The following is a 17,305-nucleotide window of genomic DNA, read 5'->3' as shown; positions in this document are numbered from 1 at the left end:
CCACATCCTCTGCACTTTTTATTTTTTGAGGCAAGGTCTCACTAAGTTGCTTAGTGCCTCACTAGATTGCTAAGATTGGCCTTGAATTTGCTATTCTTCTGCCTCAGCCTCCCAAGCCACTGGAATTACAGGCGTGCACCACCAAACCTGGCTGGCTATCTATCTATCTATCTATTCATTTTTGTGGTAGTGGGAATCAAAATCAGGACCTCACATGTGCCAGACAAAGACTCTTCCACTGAGCTATAACCTCTGTCCCATATGTGTATGTGTGTGTGTGTGTGTGTGTGTGATTTTTTTTTTAACCGGAAATTCCTGTTCTCAAATGAAACCCTGTAGGAAGCCTGCAAAGTAAATGGGTACAAATGGAGCTGCTCTAATTGAAGTAGGAGGGAGACTCTCTAAAAAGCCCTTGGGACAATGTGGGTTCCAAAAAATATTAATGCCCGAGTTTCACCCCCAGAAATCAGGGGTCCTAGGGGCATGGAGATGCTGGTGTACTCTCTGGTGGCCTGGTCCTCAGTGTTTCCTACAGCTCTCAGGGGTTATGTGTGCAGCAGGCTTGGGAACCATTCCCAGGGCACAGCTGAAACCTGGTGCAGTAAACACACACAAAGATATGAAACACATGGATTTCTTGAATTATGGAGTCTTCCCACCCGAGAACTACATGCTTATTGATTCAAGTCCTTTTAAGTGTTCTTTAGTAGTTTTATAGTTATCCTTATTTTATCACCATATCTCCAAGTATTTGATATTTTAAATTTTTATTATGAATGTGATCTTTTATTTTATTATGAATGTGTGCTTTTGCTCTTTATATTTTTCAATGGGATTATTGATAACATATCAAAAAATTCATTTTTCTTCTCTCATTTTTTTGAACTAGCCAGTTTTCATAATTCTTTTGCTGGGATTATTTATTTTCAGTTTAATAAACCTACAGTCATATTCTCTAAGAGGAGCAGTGATTCTTTTGTCTCCATTCTCCTTAAGTCTTTGTTTCACTTTATTAATCCAAATTAACAAAGGCGGAAGAGTAACCACAGAGAGTTACTGAAAATGAATCAAAACCCTACAGAGCAGATTATCTGGAAACACTGGCTCCTGGCCCCAATTCTAGAGAAAACAGCTGAATGACTCTGAGATGGCATCTGAGCTTTTGCCACCTCTCAGCTCCTTGGCCTCAGGCAAACTTTTAGTTGAAAAAATGGAGAGAATTGTTCACTTCCTGTTGGTTGCTACTGCAAATGGTTAGAAAGTGGTTGGCATGGGGCCTCTCACATGCACTCAGGTCTCCTTGCCTGAGTCTCCTGAACCAGATTAACAAGAGTGTTACATACAAATAATTAATTTCTGCTGGAGTTTAAGACTACAGAGTAATATCAAGGCCAGAGGATAAAGATTTTCTCTTGAGAGTGAGACATTTCTCCCACAGAATGATATACTCCTACAGGAAGTGGAATAGTTCTGAAGTATTTACCAAGAAGCAAAGCGAATAGGACTTCTGAAAGAACAATGAACTGCAGCCAGGGATTCCCATGGACTCTGCCTGACCCTTCTGGTCAAGGGTTCACTTCAGGGAAGACACATGACCCAGGGAGTGGCATTTATGTAACAATTTGAAAGGCAGGATTTAAGGGAATCTCTAAGAGCTACCCTTAGTTCTTAAGTCAAATCATAAAAATATCTGAGACGTGCAGTAAATATTTTTCTTCGGTATGAATACGCTTCAGTAATGTCTACGGGGCAAGAAATTCCAAGTGAAATGATAGAAGATACCACCAGAGGGTACTCGTGCACTGCAGATGACTCTCTCCTCTAGAGGACGCCAAGAACAAAGCGACAGGCATGTGCCTCCCCTGCGGCTCCACTGTGAGACCCTAGATCACAGTAACCTGAACACTCAAAACAGAGTGAGCCCAGGCTGTCTAGAGACATAAGTACCAACTTTCAACAGGAAAGCCATTTGAGAATAACTTGTTCTTAGCCAGCATTAATGACCAGTCCCTGAGTCCTTCTTGTGTGCCGGGCTCTGTGCTGACCTCTTCCTGGACAGCCTGCCATTTAACTGTCACAACCCCATGGGGTGGGTGCCATTATTACCCTGTCCTCTCTGCAGGTAGGAAGCTCAGCATCTGAGAAGCTGAACAGTTTGCCAAAGATCACAGAGCCAGTCTTCTAATCCAGGGCTCTTCACAGAGTGAGGACTGAGGAGCTACCAGAATGTGAGCTTAGAACAGTGCTTGCGGCACCAGCGAGAGAAGCACACGTTGATCACATAAGTGTTGATCACATGCGTATTGATCAGAATGGGCCCTAGGAATACCTCAAAACTAAAGTGCAGCTTGATTCTGAAAGAACAGAGAAATGCTGCATTTATTGATTTTCAAAGAAAAGTGACAGTTATGGAAGATGGAGGCAGAAGGTTCCTGTGGAATGAGGGAGATTTTCATTGGGATACCTAAAAAAACTGGTTAGAAAAACAATTCTAGCTGGACGTGGTGGTGCATGCCAGTGGTCACAGTGATTCAGAAGACTGAGGCAGGAGGATCACAAGTTCAAGGCCAGGCTCAGCAACTTAGAGAGGCCCTAAGCAATTTAGCAAGAGCCTGTCTCAAAATAAAAATAGAAAGGGCTGGGGAAGTAGCTCAGTGGTAAAGCACTCCTGGTTTCAATCCCTGGTACCACCCAAAAAGACAGTACTGAAAGCAGGAAGAGGCTGGTGTCAAGGGTCAACCAACCAGTTGTGTGTGACTTGGGAGTGAAAACAAAGGTTCTGTCTTTGGACGGGTTCATCTGGATTATTCTTGCAGCTAAATCTGTGTGGGTAATGCAAAGGAGGCAGTTCTTGCAGGCTTGCAGAAACCCAGATTGGTCTCCTTGACATCCATCAGCCTGGAGTGCGTGGTGGGGGCCTAGTGGTTTGTTTCTTTAGTTCCCAGAGGTAAGGGGAGAATGCTGATTTCCTTTATAAGTCTAGATCCCCTAGACTTATAAAGCGCCAGTGACCACCACTGGAATGGGTCTCCACTGAGGTACACCCTACCAGATGCCAACCTTGACTCTGCACCCTGTTCCTCGCTTGCTGAGTTCACAGAGGGAGACCCTGTTTCCCAGCCCTGGTCCAGTCTGAAAGAAGATGATCTCATCAGAGCACTGGCACACGACCTGCTGGGGTCAACCAGGAGCACATTCCAGATAAAGGCGGAAAGGCCTGGACTTGGCAAATGGAATCATTTCTGTTTGCTGTGGGAAATGCAGTCTTTATCTTTGTTGGAGCTGAACCCTTCTGTTCATTGATTCACCCTTGTTGTGCCCAGACAGGCTGTGGCACTTCCTGAATCCCTGGCTCTGAAGTGTTACCCATTAACAATTAACTGGATATTAGTTAACAAGTAGGGGACACAGGGAGTACAAGTCACTGTCCCTAAATGGACAGGTCAAGGCCAAGCCAGGCTGTGGGTCAATAGTCCCTTGGCAGTTTGGAACAATAACCTACCTGTTTCCTGACAAAAACCCGATCCCTCCCTGGATATCTGAGAAAAAATGGTGACTGCTTAAGGCTATCAGAGAAATTAGGAACTGACATCTTTCCTTTTAGCTTCCATGTAAAGAATAGTCTAAGATGGAGAACAATGGAGATGTCCACAGATATAAAATGCTATCAAGTCATTCTCAGGAGAAAGACTAACTGTGGGTGAACAGTTTCCTACGCAGCAGCTACTTCCTGGATGGGGCATCTCAGCGTAAACATCTCTTCTGCTTGTTCTTAGCCTGAGGACTCATCAATAAGGAGAAGTGGACTTTGCTAATCGAATCTGACCTCCTGATCAGAGCAGGTCCTGGTTCAAAACGTAAGCTTGTGTAAGCGTGTTTGTAGTGGTGCTATTCACAACAGTCCCCAGGTGGAAGCAGTGCCCCCTACAGATGAGTAGATGCAGTCAAATTCATAGAGAGAAAGCAGCATGGTGGTCTCTAGGGGCTGAAGGAGGGAGGAAGAAGAGACGGTGAGTTAGCATTTAATGGATAGAGTTTCAGCTGGGGAAGATAAAGAAGTTTTGGAGGTGGATGGTGTCGTGTCTCCACCACAGTGTAAGTGCACCTAATGCCACTGAACTGCACACTTAAAACTGATCAAAATGGCATTTTAAAATCTGTGTATTTTATTACAATAGAAAAAAATACTTTTAAAATGTAAGCTCAATGTTTGAAATATTTTCATAGCTGAATCTTTATTGAATCCTTCATTTAAGAAATAGAGCAATTTGGGGCTGGGGCTCACCTGTAGACTGCTTGCCTAGCATGTCCGAGGTGCTGGGTTCGATCCTCAGCACCACATAAAAATAAATAATAAAATAAAGGTATTGCGTTCAACTACAACTAAAAAAATATTTTTTTTTAAAAAAAGGAAACAGGGCAATTTATCAAGCAGAAGTCTTAGAAAGCAAGAAAATATTGTTCAAGATTCAAAAATAAAGACTTCCAAGTCTCCAGCTGCACATCTTCTGTGATAGAAGGCTGCTGTTCTGAAAAATCGAGCCACATTGAACGTATTGCCATCTTTACAGCCATGTGGACTTTCCCTTCGGGTCAACCCAATGCAGGAAACCTGTGTCAGCAGGTAGCGGCTAGAGATAAAGGGTGTCCTTTCTCCTGAGGCCCTGCTCTTTTCAGCCTTCTTTAAACCTTGTGGTGTTTTAGAGTCAATTTGTGTATCCTGAAATCCTCCTCCGTTCTTGTACTTCCCTTCTGCATACTCCTGGGAGGCGAGGACTATCCCTTCCCTCACCAGATGGAGTTCGAAGCAGTTCGGTGGTGTGTCTGAACTCCCATGGTGACTTAAAGGATCTGAGATCACGATCTGCATCTCATCAGGGAAAAAACTCAATCTGCCACTCACAGGGGTGTGCCATTTCCCCTTGTCACCTCCGGTCACTCTTCCACAAGAGTGAGTACAGATCTGCACTTACACCCCAGAGTGGACCTAGGATGAGTCACCATAGGGATGGATGGTATTATATTTTTATTTGTTTCCCCTAATTCTTTCCATCCAAGAAAGGCTGAAAAGCCAAAAAGCCAATGCCTTGTTCCTACACCCTAGATCCACAGAAACAAAGATGGGATCACACACTGGGTCAGTGGGATTCCATGAGACACAGGGGTGTGTTCATCCCCTGTGCCCATGATGCTCTTTTCAGAGAGAGAGATTGAGCTTGGCAGAGGCTCCTGCTGCCTGCCCTGCAGAAGTGGATCCCGGTCACTGAGACCATTTCCTACCTTTCAGGGTTTCCTGCAGGGTCTGTGCAAAGCTGGCCAACCGGTGGCCGTCACTGTGGTTCTTGCTTGGATTCTCTCCCGCGGGGAGGGCCAGCGCCGCCAGGTGAAGGTTAACGAGGGTCAAGTCATTACTTCCCACCTGGGCATCAAGGAACAAGGTAACAGGGAAAGGCTTAGACGCCCACGTCTGCTGTATCAGTTACAACAGCTCCATGCACACGGCTGGCCACGCAGGCCAGCTCATACCCCGGGGGACTGTTCAAAGCACAAACCTACAGGAACAAGACCAATTTTGCTTTACCAGTCCACCCTCCAATATCCCCCCCTTACTCCTCCCTAGAGTCTGAAAAATTGGATCTATCTGGAAGTGTCAGGTTTTATTTTTTCCTCCTAAGTCACCATAGAGGAGGAGGTACCTTCAGCAAGTGGTTGTGAACAAACGCGGAGGCTCCCTTGCTAGGACCCACTGTGGGTTCTGTTTCTTCCCCAACTCCACACATAACCCACTCAATCCCCTTTGAATGCTTGTCCCTCTGGGGCCCACTCTGTCCTGATGTTCACTGTCACCCGATTTTACACATGTGAACTCCCAAAGCTCACAGAAGCTGAGCTACAGAGGATGTGCACCCCAGTCCTGCACCCCCCTGTTTAGCTTCTGCGGTTGGCAGGCATGTACATATAAGGCCAGTTTATCTTCTGGGCCATCGCAGTATTGCTCAGCTCCTCAGAGTTGGGCAATCCTGCCCTTCCATTTGTCATAGCAACAAACATTAAACACTAACAAGAAAGGAAGGGGTAGGGGGAGTCCCCATGGAATGGAGTAGACAGTCTTGTTTTGCAGATATGATCCCGGTTTGCAACCACCACCCATCTGGGCTGACAGCTTTGCAGCTGTGGCCCTAACTAACAGAGAAACCACCCTGAGGCCAGGGCTGGGACGTACTGCCTGAAGGGATAAGTTCCTCTCTGTAACAGACCACAAGCCTGTCCTAGAATATGACCTAAAGTCACATTCAAGAGGTCAAGTGCCTGGCGAGGGTACCACTTTAGAGGATTTAGGCCCACTGATCATGACACCATGGAATTTTCTTATTGGCCTATTAATAACCGCTTGCCTTTTAATGACACTAGCTGGTTCTGACTGCTGCCCTGCTTGGCCAAAGCCAGATCAGCCACTCGAAGTAAAAAAAAGTGGCCCCATGTGGTATTAGGAGGTTGTAAAGACCAAATCTGGCTGACTCACACATCAGCACCGCAGGTGTGTCTGTGCAGACAGAACACCATCAATACCACAGGCAGGGGAGTGAGAGGTGCTGATGGGGACTACAGCAGATACTCTGGTGTGTGAGCACTGCCCCGCTTCTGTAGGTACAAATGTGAGAGGGCATGGGTGGCCTTGTAACCTCCAACACAGGGGGCTCTGGCCAGAGATAAACTATGCTGGGGTTAGGGGTGGCTCCCAGGCTTCAGAACTGCTATGGAGCACACAGAATGAAGGGCGTCTCCAGGCCCAGCAAAGGGATGGGCTTGCTGGGCTCCATAGTGAGGGACCACTCTGCCCATCCTGGGGTTTCACAGTTAAGTACCATGAAGATAAGTTCCATCCACTGCCAGTGTGGGGACCTGTCTGAGCTCCTGGCTTCTCTTCCCTCTTGCTGCCCAGTTTCTAGGCATTTTGCTGTCTATTAATATTTCCCAAGGGCATCCAGGTGGATTCAGGATGACACTCAGACCAATCTGTGTAGCTGCTCCCTGACTCTGTGAGACAGAGGCTCCCTTGAGGGCTGGGCGCATCTGGAGATGCCAGCCACAGGGCTACTCTGGTGCTTCCACCCAGAGCTCCTATGGATCTCCTCCAGACAATTCTCCTTGGTAATAAGGATATGAGGCCTGAGAAGCGGCTGAGAGCAGCTCTGTAACCCCCAACCCAGCCACTGCCAAATGCAGGGCTTTAGTAGCCAGTGCCAGGCAGCAGAAGAACTGCTCAAGGTGCTTTTGAAAAATAGACAGTCCCAGGCCCTATTCTAAAAATTCTGACTGGGATAAGGTCTCAAAAATCTGTGATTTTAAGAAAATGTTCCTAGGTGCTTCTGATGTGTTGGGTTTGGGAACTGGCTATATGGTCACCTTCTTCTTCTTTTTTTTTAATTTGAGATGGGGGTCTCCCTAGGTTGGCCTTGAACTTCCAGGCTCATGAGATCCTCAGCCTCAACCTTCTGAGTAGTTGGGACTGCAGGTGTGTGCGGCAGGGCTTCTCTTCCTCCTTGCCCAGGTGTCAGAGTTATCAGGGCTGAGAGTCCCTCCAGATCCCTTTCATGTATGCACTGGGCAAGGTCACCTGCCAAGGAAGCCCTAGGAGCAGGTGTTGACCCAACTCTGAGAGAACCAAATCAAGACCCAACTCTGAGAGAACCAAATCAAGGCAAAGAGCTGAACACAAGGCTCCTCTTGCTTGGTTTTACAAAAGAAACTTTTTGTTTTCCTTTTTACAAGGAGCTGGCTGCGCAGATGACATGAAGAGGGTACCTTGAACCTCGCGAGGTATGGGCTAGGGCCCGTGGGCTTCCCATGTCCATTGCTGGGCGAGCTCTCCTGTGACGCAGCGTCTCTCAGCTCCACACCGGCTGTTGCATCCCACAGGAATCCTGAGAACCCGGCCCCCTGCAGCAAAGAAGGACACAGTCTTGGTGCCCAGTTCTAAGTCCATAAGGTGCATCCCAGCACAAGGAAGAGAGCCCGGCACAGGGGAAAGATGTCCGAGGGACCAGATAGACTGAGAGAACAACAGGGTCCCGCTCCAGGAGATCACTCACACACACAGGAATTGTTTCTGTAACAAAAAGCATACCACCAAAGCCACAGCTCACTCTTCAAAATAGTTTCATACACTGCCAATTTCAGAGTTTTGCATACAGTCAGTGTGGCCTCTGTTCTTCCCTTCTGGAGGGAGGTAGGGGAAATCCTGACCAGGCAGAGAGATCTTTTACATCATCACATGCTTTGAGGCAGTAACTCATACCCTCATTTGCCAGATGAGGATATTGCTGCTCAGATGGGTTAAGTAACTTCTCTTAATCCCACAGCCCTAAATGGCAATGCTGAGAATCAAAAATAAGACTGCAAGGGATGTGTTTGGCTTATTGATTAGTTGCTGCTTACCACAAAGGGGGACTGGCACCTAGTAAGTGCTTGGATATTTGCTGGGTCAACGGAGGTCAGAGCTAACAGTTGTGATGGTTTGGAACTGGTCCAGGCCCCTCTGCAGAGGAACAGGGAAGCATACAGAGGTCTGAAGCCTAGGACAGAGGTGCTGAGGCTGGTGGGTGAGGCAGACAGATTTTGGAGTGTTGTGGGCAGAGTCAGGAGCTAACCCCCTGCCGCCTCTGGAAGTTGGAAAGGCTGCTCTGAATCTGCCTGTGTCTGCCACTGCCCCTCGGGTATTGCTGGAAAGAAGAAAGGCCTGACTCCACAGCACAGCCCACCCCAGCCTCTGCAGGCTCTGTTGGTCATCAGGACACTTCTTCAGTGCCTGTGGCCCGGGAGCCATCAGTGTCATCAGACAGGCCGGCTATGCTTGTCACTACTCCTTTAAGTTGTAAAAGGAGAGGAAGTGATCCTGCACGGTCATCTTCCTGGGCAGCCACTGAGAATCCCCAACTTTAGCTCAGGTCCACACCTCACTTGAATGTGTATGCTTTAGGAGGTGGGAGGGAGGAGGGGGCCCAGCAGGGGAACTTCCAGATTGTCAGGATCTCCTTGCCTACCTACTGGAGAAGAGTGGTTTGAGAATTTGAAGACCTGGGCCGCAGTCCCTCTGCATCCCAGGTAAGCCACTCTGCTGGTCTAAGCCTCTGTTTCCTCAGGTGTAGAGCGGGTCAATACAATCACCCTGTTGGCTTTGCGGATAAGCCCATCTCCCCATAAACTATTCTTCCAGCTGTGCAGCCAAAGGAAACCTCCTGCCTGAAAACTTCCAGGGATCCCTGGTGCCCTTATGGGGGACTCTGCACCTTCCTCTTCAATACTACCTCTCACACCTACTCAATGTGATCCCAGCAGCCCTGGGCCTTTCCTACCCCCACGTTTCTATATACACTACTCTCTCTACCAGTGGCTTTTGACCCCTTCCTGGGTGCCTTTCCCAACCCCCTGATACAGGTGGCTGAGAACAGCCATGGAGGAGCGCAGATTTTCCCACAAAGGTAGCTCACCGGGCTGAAGTCTGACTACCACCTGACTACCTGGTGATACACTGGCTTGGGGGCAAATTGTTTCTTCTGAGGTTTCCACTTTCTCATGTGTAAACTGCCCCTCCAGCTATGAGGCAAGGACTGGAGAGAACTGAGCAGAAGACACCTGGACATATTTTAGACTTTGGAGATCTGGCAGCTGCTGCTATGACTTTCTCACACTTGTCTAGAGACTGTTCATTCATGACCTGCAGGTATGTTTTGTTGGACTCATTCAGTCGCACATTTTAAAACATCCTTTTGGATTATCTATTCATACTTAAAATTCAATAAATTTCACATGAAAATGAATCTGGGGGACTAGACCATTCTGGCCAACAATACTCCATGACTGGCTAGACCTGACACTGCAGCTGCAGCTCACAACAGGCACGGCTCTTAGTCTACTATTGGGCATTCACATCCCTGGGACCTGGCCTGTGCTCTGCTACTGAAGCATTCTAAAGTTCCAGTGTACGCTATCTTTTAAGAACCAGGTCTCATGCTGTGGGCTAAGAAAGGGGCTATTGCTCCCATTGTACAGTTGAAGGAATAGAGACAGAGAGAGATAAGTGGTTGGAACTCAGTTCTTTCTGCAACTGCATTCTGTTGCTCAAAGGCCTTGACTCTCCCACTTGGAGCAGGATGCCTCTCTTGTCCTTCCAACAGACTGTGAGCTTCCTGAAGGAAGGGCTGGGATCATTATTAGGTTCTGTAAAGAGTAAACATGGACAGAGCTGGGTCTCAGGGTCTGTTTTTCTCACCAATTTACATATGGCACAGAACATAGGGCCCGGCACAGAGTAACTCACCTTTCATGATCGAGCTGTTAAATGAATGAAGAAAGTGTGTGGAGTGGACTCGAAGAGCCTCATGGACCCCCAAACACCCACATACATGTAAAGTGCTATTTTGATAGGAAACAGATGGAGTTCTTATCACTTCTGTGTGAACGGAGGGGAGAACCCTGGGCTAAGGCCATTGGGACTAGATGCATACCACTCCAGCTGCATGTCGGCCTGCTGGGAAGAGCGCTGACTCATGGTCAGCTGCTGTTTCCACCCCATGTTGAGCCCAGAGAAATGAAACTTAGATGCATTTTTTTTTTTTTAGTGGTAGCTGTAAAGAATAGGGGCCTATTTTCAACAGCAATAAATAGAAGCTTATGACCAATAAAAATAAATGGTTAGACACTTTCAATCCAGAATACATTTAGGATTTAAGAGCCCAAGTTGTAAATATCAATCACACAAGTGCAATTCACATGTGTTTACAAGCACACTAGGTATACCAGTGACAAAAAGTAACATCTACATTTATGGGAGAATTATAAAATCATATGTTTTTCAAATCATGAGTAATTATCAGGAATCTTTTTGAAAATCTAATACCCCACTGATGCTAATCATTTCAAGATGAATAAATGTGGAATATAATATGTAAGAACAAAAATGTCTATAGACAGAGATTTATCCATAATTATATGAATGTTACTGATAAAAAGTAAAAATCTGCAAAAGATTTCAATAAAGCATTTCTATGTTCATAATTCCCACTACTGAAAGCAATACTTCATGTATGAACTAAGGTGAATCTCAAGTTTTCAGTCAATGAATAATGGGCTCTCCACAGATGTGGCAGAGGAATGGTGGCTAGGGATTATAAGGGCAATGGACAGAAACACTCATTTGCTGCCTTGGTCCTGGACAGAGTTTTTCCTCCCTAAATTCTAACCTCCCATTTCCATCTGGGAAGGAGACCATTCCTGATCTGAACATAAAATGAGAACCAGGGCATGAGAAATGAATGGCAAAGTGAACAGACACTACTCAGAAGAAGATATACAATTTATCAACAAATATATGAAAAAATGTTCAACATCTCTAGTAATTAGAGAGATACAAATCAAAACTACTCTAAGATTTCATCTCACGCCAGTCAGAATGGCAAGGATACTAGCAACAATAAGTGTCGGTGAGGGTATAGGGAAAAAAGTACACTGAGACATTGCTGGTGGGAATGCAAATTGGCCCAACCACTCTGGAAAACAATATAGAGATTCCTTAGAAAACTTGGAATGAAACAACCATTTGACCCAGCTATACCACTCCTTGGTTCATATCAAAGGACTTAAAATTAGTAGTAAAATCAGTATGCTACAGTGACGTAGCCACTTCCATGTTTATAGCAGCTCAATTCACAATAGCTAAACTGTGGAAGCAACCTAGATGCCCTTCAATGGATGAATGGATAAAGAAACTGTGGCATATACACACAATGGAATATTACTCAGCTTTAAAAGTGAATAAAACATTGACATTAGCAGGTAAATAGATGGAGAATATCATGCTAAGCAAAGTAAGCCAATCCCCAAAAACCAAAGGCCAAATGTTTTCTCTGATAAGTAGATGTTGATCCATATCAGGGGAGGGAGCATCGGAAGTATGGCGGAACTTTGAATTGAACAGAGGGGATTGAGGGGAGGGGGGAGGGCATGCAGGTAGGAAAGATGGTGGAATAACATGGGCATCATTACCCTAAGTACATGTATGATTGCATGAATGATGTGACTCTATATCATGTACAATTGGAGAAATGAAAAGTTGTGCTCCATTTGTGTACAATAAATTGAAATGCATTCTGCTGTCATGTATAACTAATTAGAATAAAAAAAATTCTATCCTTAAAAAAAAAGATGGGGCTGAGGTTGTGGCTCAGTGGTACTTGCTTAGCATGTGTGAGGTACTGGGTTCAATTCTCAGCACCACATATAAATAAATAAAGGTCCATTAACAACTAATAAAATATTTTTTAAAAAGAAAGAAATGGCAAAGACTGAAAAACTGGGTAGAAATTGCATCAAAGGAAAAGGAAAATCTTCCTACTGGCAAAGGAAATCTTCAAACATCTTTGGAGAAAAAAGTAGGTTTCCATAAAGTGAAAACAAAGGCCAGGTTTTACAGGAGAGGGTACCTTCTGGAGTGGACTTGAGGGATTCTCAGCAACAACAGACTTCCAGCAGCCCCGAGGCCCCTTCCACTTGCGGATGTTGGGCAGGATGGGCTGGTTTAGCTCCGCACAGAACTGCAAAGACAGAGCAGAAATTAGTGAGTGCTCACAGCGGCAGCCTCAGGGGCAGGATGCTGCGATTCTGAATAACCACAAATCATTCAGAGACTTGTTAAACTTCATCTCTGTATTCTCAAAGACCAGGGTTCACGGTGTTACCTATCAACTGAAAAAATAAATAAAAAGTTAACAAAACAAAACCCAGAGCTCACAAAGATGCAGACAATTAAATAAGCATCACATATTAAAAAGCAAACCGTCCACCTGTGAAACTCCAAATTATCACCTGGAGACTCAGTTCACAGAAATCGATTCTCACCGTAACCTTAATTCTTGCCTAAACAGTTCAGAAAGAGCTGTGAGAATCCTTTTTATGCTTGCAAACCCAGTGGATTCAAGGTCCCCAGGAAGATCTAGATCAGGGTAAAATCCAAAAGGGAAAAAAAGATAATTTTCTCCCCAGAATTAGCTTACAGAGGGCGACAAATGACCCTCAGCTTAATCATGAACCCCCATATTGTTCACCTTGGTATTCTTCCCCCCCGCCGCCCCCGGCACTGGGGATTGAACCCAAGGGTGCTCTATCACTGAGCTATATTCCCCAGTCCATTTTATTTTTTATTTTGAGACGAGTCTAAGTTGTCAAGCTTGCGATCCTCCTGTCTCAGCCTCCCCAGTCACTGGGATTATAGGCCTGCGCCACCACAGTGGGGTCTTTGCCTTGGTTTTCTTCTGTCATGCATGGATGATGCCCCATGAATATGAATGGAAAGACTTTTTGGCTATGCAGGTTCTACAAGGTGGCGTGCGAACCATAAAGTGACTTTATCACTGAGGCAAAGTAAAATTCTACTTTTTTACAAAGTGGGATGAGAAGGAGGAAAACTACCGACTTCACAGCAGCTGGACCAGCTCCTCTGATACATTCTCTTGAGGCTGGTTCATTTGAGGGGGCCCTGGAATCTGTCAGATTTGGGCCCAGTTTTTGAGATATTCCAATAACTGATATTGCCCCTCCCTGGTGGCAGACACTTTCTTGTCCTTTGCCACCTCTGAACACTCCACTCACATCCTTCTCTGCACGCCCTACAAGTGATGGTATCTCCTACCTTCCTTCTGAGCTCTTGCTCCAATGAGCTGCTCTTCATCAAGCTCATTTATCCCGACCCTGAATCAGCTTACACCTCTATCTGAAAGACCCCAAATCTACAGCTGTGGTTCAGCTTTCCCTAAGTTTTGAACTGTACTTCCAACGACCCCTTTAACATTTCCATCTGAAGGTCTCCTCAGAACTTCTAAACAGCATGTCCCAAAGGGACACCTCCGTTCCCTCCCCAACTTTTGCCCCTATCTATTCATGGCACTCCCACGCTCCCCGCTGCTCTGATTCATCCCTCTCCTCCCTTGTGTCCTATCCCTCACAGAATGTGGGATTCTACTTGTATCTGACTGTGGTGCTCCCCCTCGGTCTACAGTCCCCTTTCTGAGCCCATCTCCTCTCCCCTGGCCACTGGTATGGTTTCTAAGGAGCCTTCCTGCCTCTCTGCCATCTAATCTATTTCCTTCTATCCACTAGGTAGGACGGGGCCACACTGAAGTGTGGTCCTGGGACTGGTAGCATCAGCATCACCCGGGAACTTGCTGTAAGCTCTCTGGCCTCATCCTAGATATTTTGGACTAGAAATTCCAGGGTGGAGGCCTAGCAGTCCCTGTGGTAACGAGCCCTCTAGGCGATCTTTATATAAGCCGAGGTTTGAGAATCACTGTGGCTGTCCAGGGCCCTCGTATGTATCCATCCTAGATTTTGGCAGTGCTAGTGATAGCCATTGGCTAGCAGCCTCCTGGCAGTCCCCTCTGGGCCTCAGCTGCAGGGACCTGCTGTCACACCCTGCTGGGTGCCGGGGGGCTGGATGAGACCAAGGTGAAAGGCCTGGTCTTTGTGCCCACATTTTCTACTCTGTAAGAAGGACTATGAGGCATAAGCAAGGACTTGGCCAGTCACTGTCCCAGTAATAGGTGCTATGAAGAAAATGAAAATGGGCAAGGGGAGGGAGCATGCTGGGAGGTCTGCTTTAGACAGAGCTGCTTTCCTCGTGAGTCATTTAGTATCTGCCTTCTCCAACAGTAGACTCCATCAGGGCAGGGACTGTGCCTGGTCACCTTTTATAAACCACACCTGGTACAGGCATGACACTCATTTGCTGGTGATTAGAAAAGTTGATGGGAGACTAGTCTTCACATCTGTGCATGAAAAACAAAGGGTCTCTTATCTCAACTGCTACCTCAATTTTAATCTCTTTGCAGGCTTTAAGCTCTATGCTTACTGAGTGTCTGGGGAATGTCCTCTTTGGAATTTGGTCATCTATGTCTTTTATCACAAGTTTCACTCTCAAGAATGTCTGGTGCAGAGTGGCTGTGGACAGTGTCATTCCTGACTGGGGTTCAGGGGGGCACCCTGGATGAAATCCCCTTGGCTGGATGCTCCTGGCTGGAAGCCATTCTCTGTTGGGGAATGGAACACTGGAAAACACAGCCAGAATTATGTACTATAACTTTAGGAATCCAGTGAGGAAATGTACTTTACAAAGGATTTGATTTCCTTGCTTGCTGGGTGACCAGCAGAACTGACTCCAAGAATCATTAAGAAGGGCAGCAGCATTCCATTGCCACCTGGTGCTCTACCATTCTCTTCACAAGAGGTCCTGAGCCTGACTGGTCATCTGAATCTGAGGACACATGCGGAGGCTCTATTTTTAAAAAGCCCCACCATCAGGGGGAAGGGGAGAGGGGTGGGCAAAGGAAGGTACTGGGAAGTAGAACTGATAGAATTGTTGCATGCATAGATAAGTATGCCACAACAAAACCCACTGTTCTTTATAATATGCACCAGAAAAAAAAAAAAGCCCCACCAGGATGATTAGCCAACCAGGTAGGTTAGAGAGCCCCTACCTCTGGGAGCACTGTTGTATGGGACACACTGTCTATAGACAGCCAGCAGTGCCAACAGGATGGTTCTTCCTGCTGAGAAATCTAATCTCTCCTAACCCCCCCCCCCCCAGGACATTCAAATACCTGATCATAGGCCAAACTTACTCCCCTTCCTGGCAACACCACTTTGATGGGAAAGAGGTGGCCCAGGCCAACTCTCACTGCTCTCAAAGATGAGGCTGGGCTAGTCAATGTGAGATCACCAGTGTCATGGGGCACTTGTTAAAAATGTAAATTCTTTAAGTAGGCCCCATCCCAGATCTACTTAAAGACTGGGGTGGGACTCAGCAATCGGCATGTAACAGTCTTGCCAGATGATTCTGAAGTTAAAAAGTTGATACAATGTGTTATGGTTTGGATGCGAGGTGTCCCCCAAAAGCTCACATGTAAGATGATGCAGGAAGGTTCAGAGGAGAAATGATTGGGTTGAGAGAGTCTTAACCGAATCCGTGATTTAATCCCCTGGTAGGGATTAACTGAGGGGTAACTGAAGTGGTGGGTGTGGCTAGAGGAGGTGGCAATTGGGGCATGGCTTTGGAGTATGTATTTGTATCTGGCCAGTGGAGTCTCTCTCTGCTTCCTGACCACCAATGAAGTTGCTTCCCTCCACCACACCCTTCTTGTGATGTTTGGCCTCACCTTCATCCCCAAAGAATGGAGCCTGTTGTCTGTGGACTGAGACCTCTGAAACCATAGCCCCTAAATAAATCTTTCCTCCTCTACAGTTGTTCTGGTGGGGTCTTTTAGTTGCAGCAGTGAAAAAAGTGACTAAAACATAATGAATGAAAGACACTACATTTTTCTTTATTTTGTATCCCATACTATATTGCTCACTGCTAAACTCAAGAAACTCTAAGAAGACAAAATCCCTGACCCTATGGGCCATCTTAATTTTGCACATCTGGAGCCTTGCTCTTGATACTCTCAGTCCACATCAGAGACCTATTACTAGGAACAACTAATAACTTAAGAGACCAGGAAGGTAAGTGCTGATGCCTAAAAGCTTTCTATGCCCTAATTTCCTTGATCAGAATTGAGTAAGAGGTAGGTACTTTCTTCTATTTCTAGGACTGGGAAAAAACCTTCTAGTTTCTTAACTGAGTTACTGTTTGTACTAATAGTTCACAGCAAACCCAAAGAGGGAAGTGTGTTTTAGTTCCTTGCTACTCAAAGTGTGGTCCATAGGCCAGCAGCAAAGACCTCACCAGGGAGCCTGCTAGAAATGTAAAACTCCAAGCCTGCTGGAGACTAGACACATCAGAGTCTGCAGGCTCACAGGAGCCCCTGGGGGAATTTATGAGCTTGTGAAGCGTCCAGAAGTCTTCTGGAGAGCTTTCCTGTTGGTAGGCCCTGAGGCAGATGCTATTGAGCATATCATCTCTCCTGGATCTCACGGTCCATAGTTACCAGCTATTCATGAGCAGAGTGCTGCACAGAAAGGTTAAGTGCAAGCATGGGCTTCAAGTCAAGATTACACAGCTGATAAGTCTGAGGGGGGTTCTGAGAGTAGCTCTGCTACGGGCTACATCACCTCCTGTCCATGCGGATGTAAAAGGTAGAGCATGGTAGGTTCTAAGGGGTTGGGGCCAGCCAGCCCACCTCTACTGAATCCTTAGATCCCTTCTCCCAAACATTTCAAAGGAAAACAAAACCATCCTCTGAGAGCTCCCAATCTGAACTCTTTGTCTTAAACCATTTTATTGTGATCAGCTGGTTGTCAAATTTTCTGTTTCACTCAC

At 46.2% G+C, this 17,305-nt stretch overlaps 1 protein-coding gene across 3 annotated transcripts in view; it reads right to left on the bottom strand.

Moving 5' to 3' along the window:
• Nucleotides 1-17,305, bottom strand: part of Eepd1 (endonuclease/exonuclease/phosphatase family domain containing 1) — a 123,379-nt gene that overhangs the window by 4,519 nt on the left and 101,555 nt on the right. For all 3 annotated transcript variants that reach the window (XM_046460613.2, XM_058584452.1, XM_058584450.1), the window contains exons 4-6: nucleotides 12,483-12,593; nucleotides 7,807-7,941; nucleotides 5,281-5,419 (exon numbers count right to left, since the gene is read on the bottom strand). In XM_046460613.2, coding sequence (XP_046316569.1) covers nucleotides 5,281-5,419; nucleotides 7,807-7,941; nucleotides 12,483-12,593 — 385 coding nt within the window. The remainder of the gene's footprint in view (nucleotides 1-5,280; nucleotides 5,420-7,806; nucleotides 7,942-12,482; nucleotides 12,594-17,305) is intronic.

Source organism: Marmota monax, unplaced genomic scaffold, assembly GCF_021218885.2.
Source record: "Marmota monax isolate L192 unplaced genomic scaffold, Marmota_monax_Labrador192_F-V1.1 WCK01_AAM20220418_F8-fsc00107, whole genome shotgun sequence".
Lineage (NCBI taxonomy): Eukaryota > Metazoa > Chordata > Mammalia > Rodentia > Sciuridae > Marmota > Marmota monax.
Note: the sequence above shows the minus strand (reverse complement) of the source record. Positions and strands in the feature narration are given on the sequence as shown.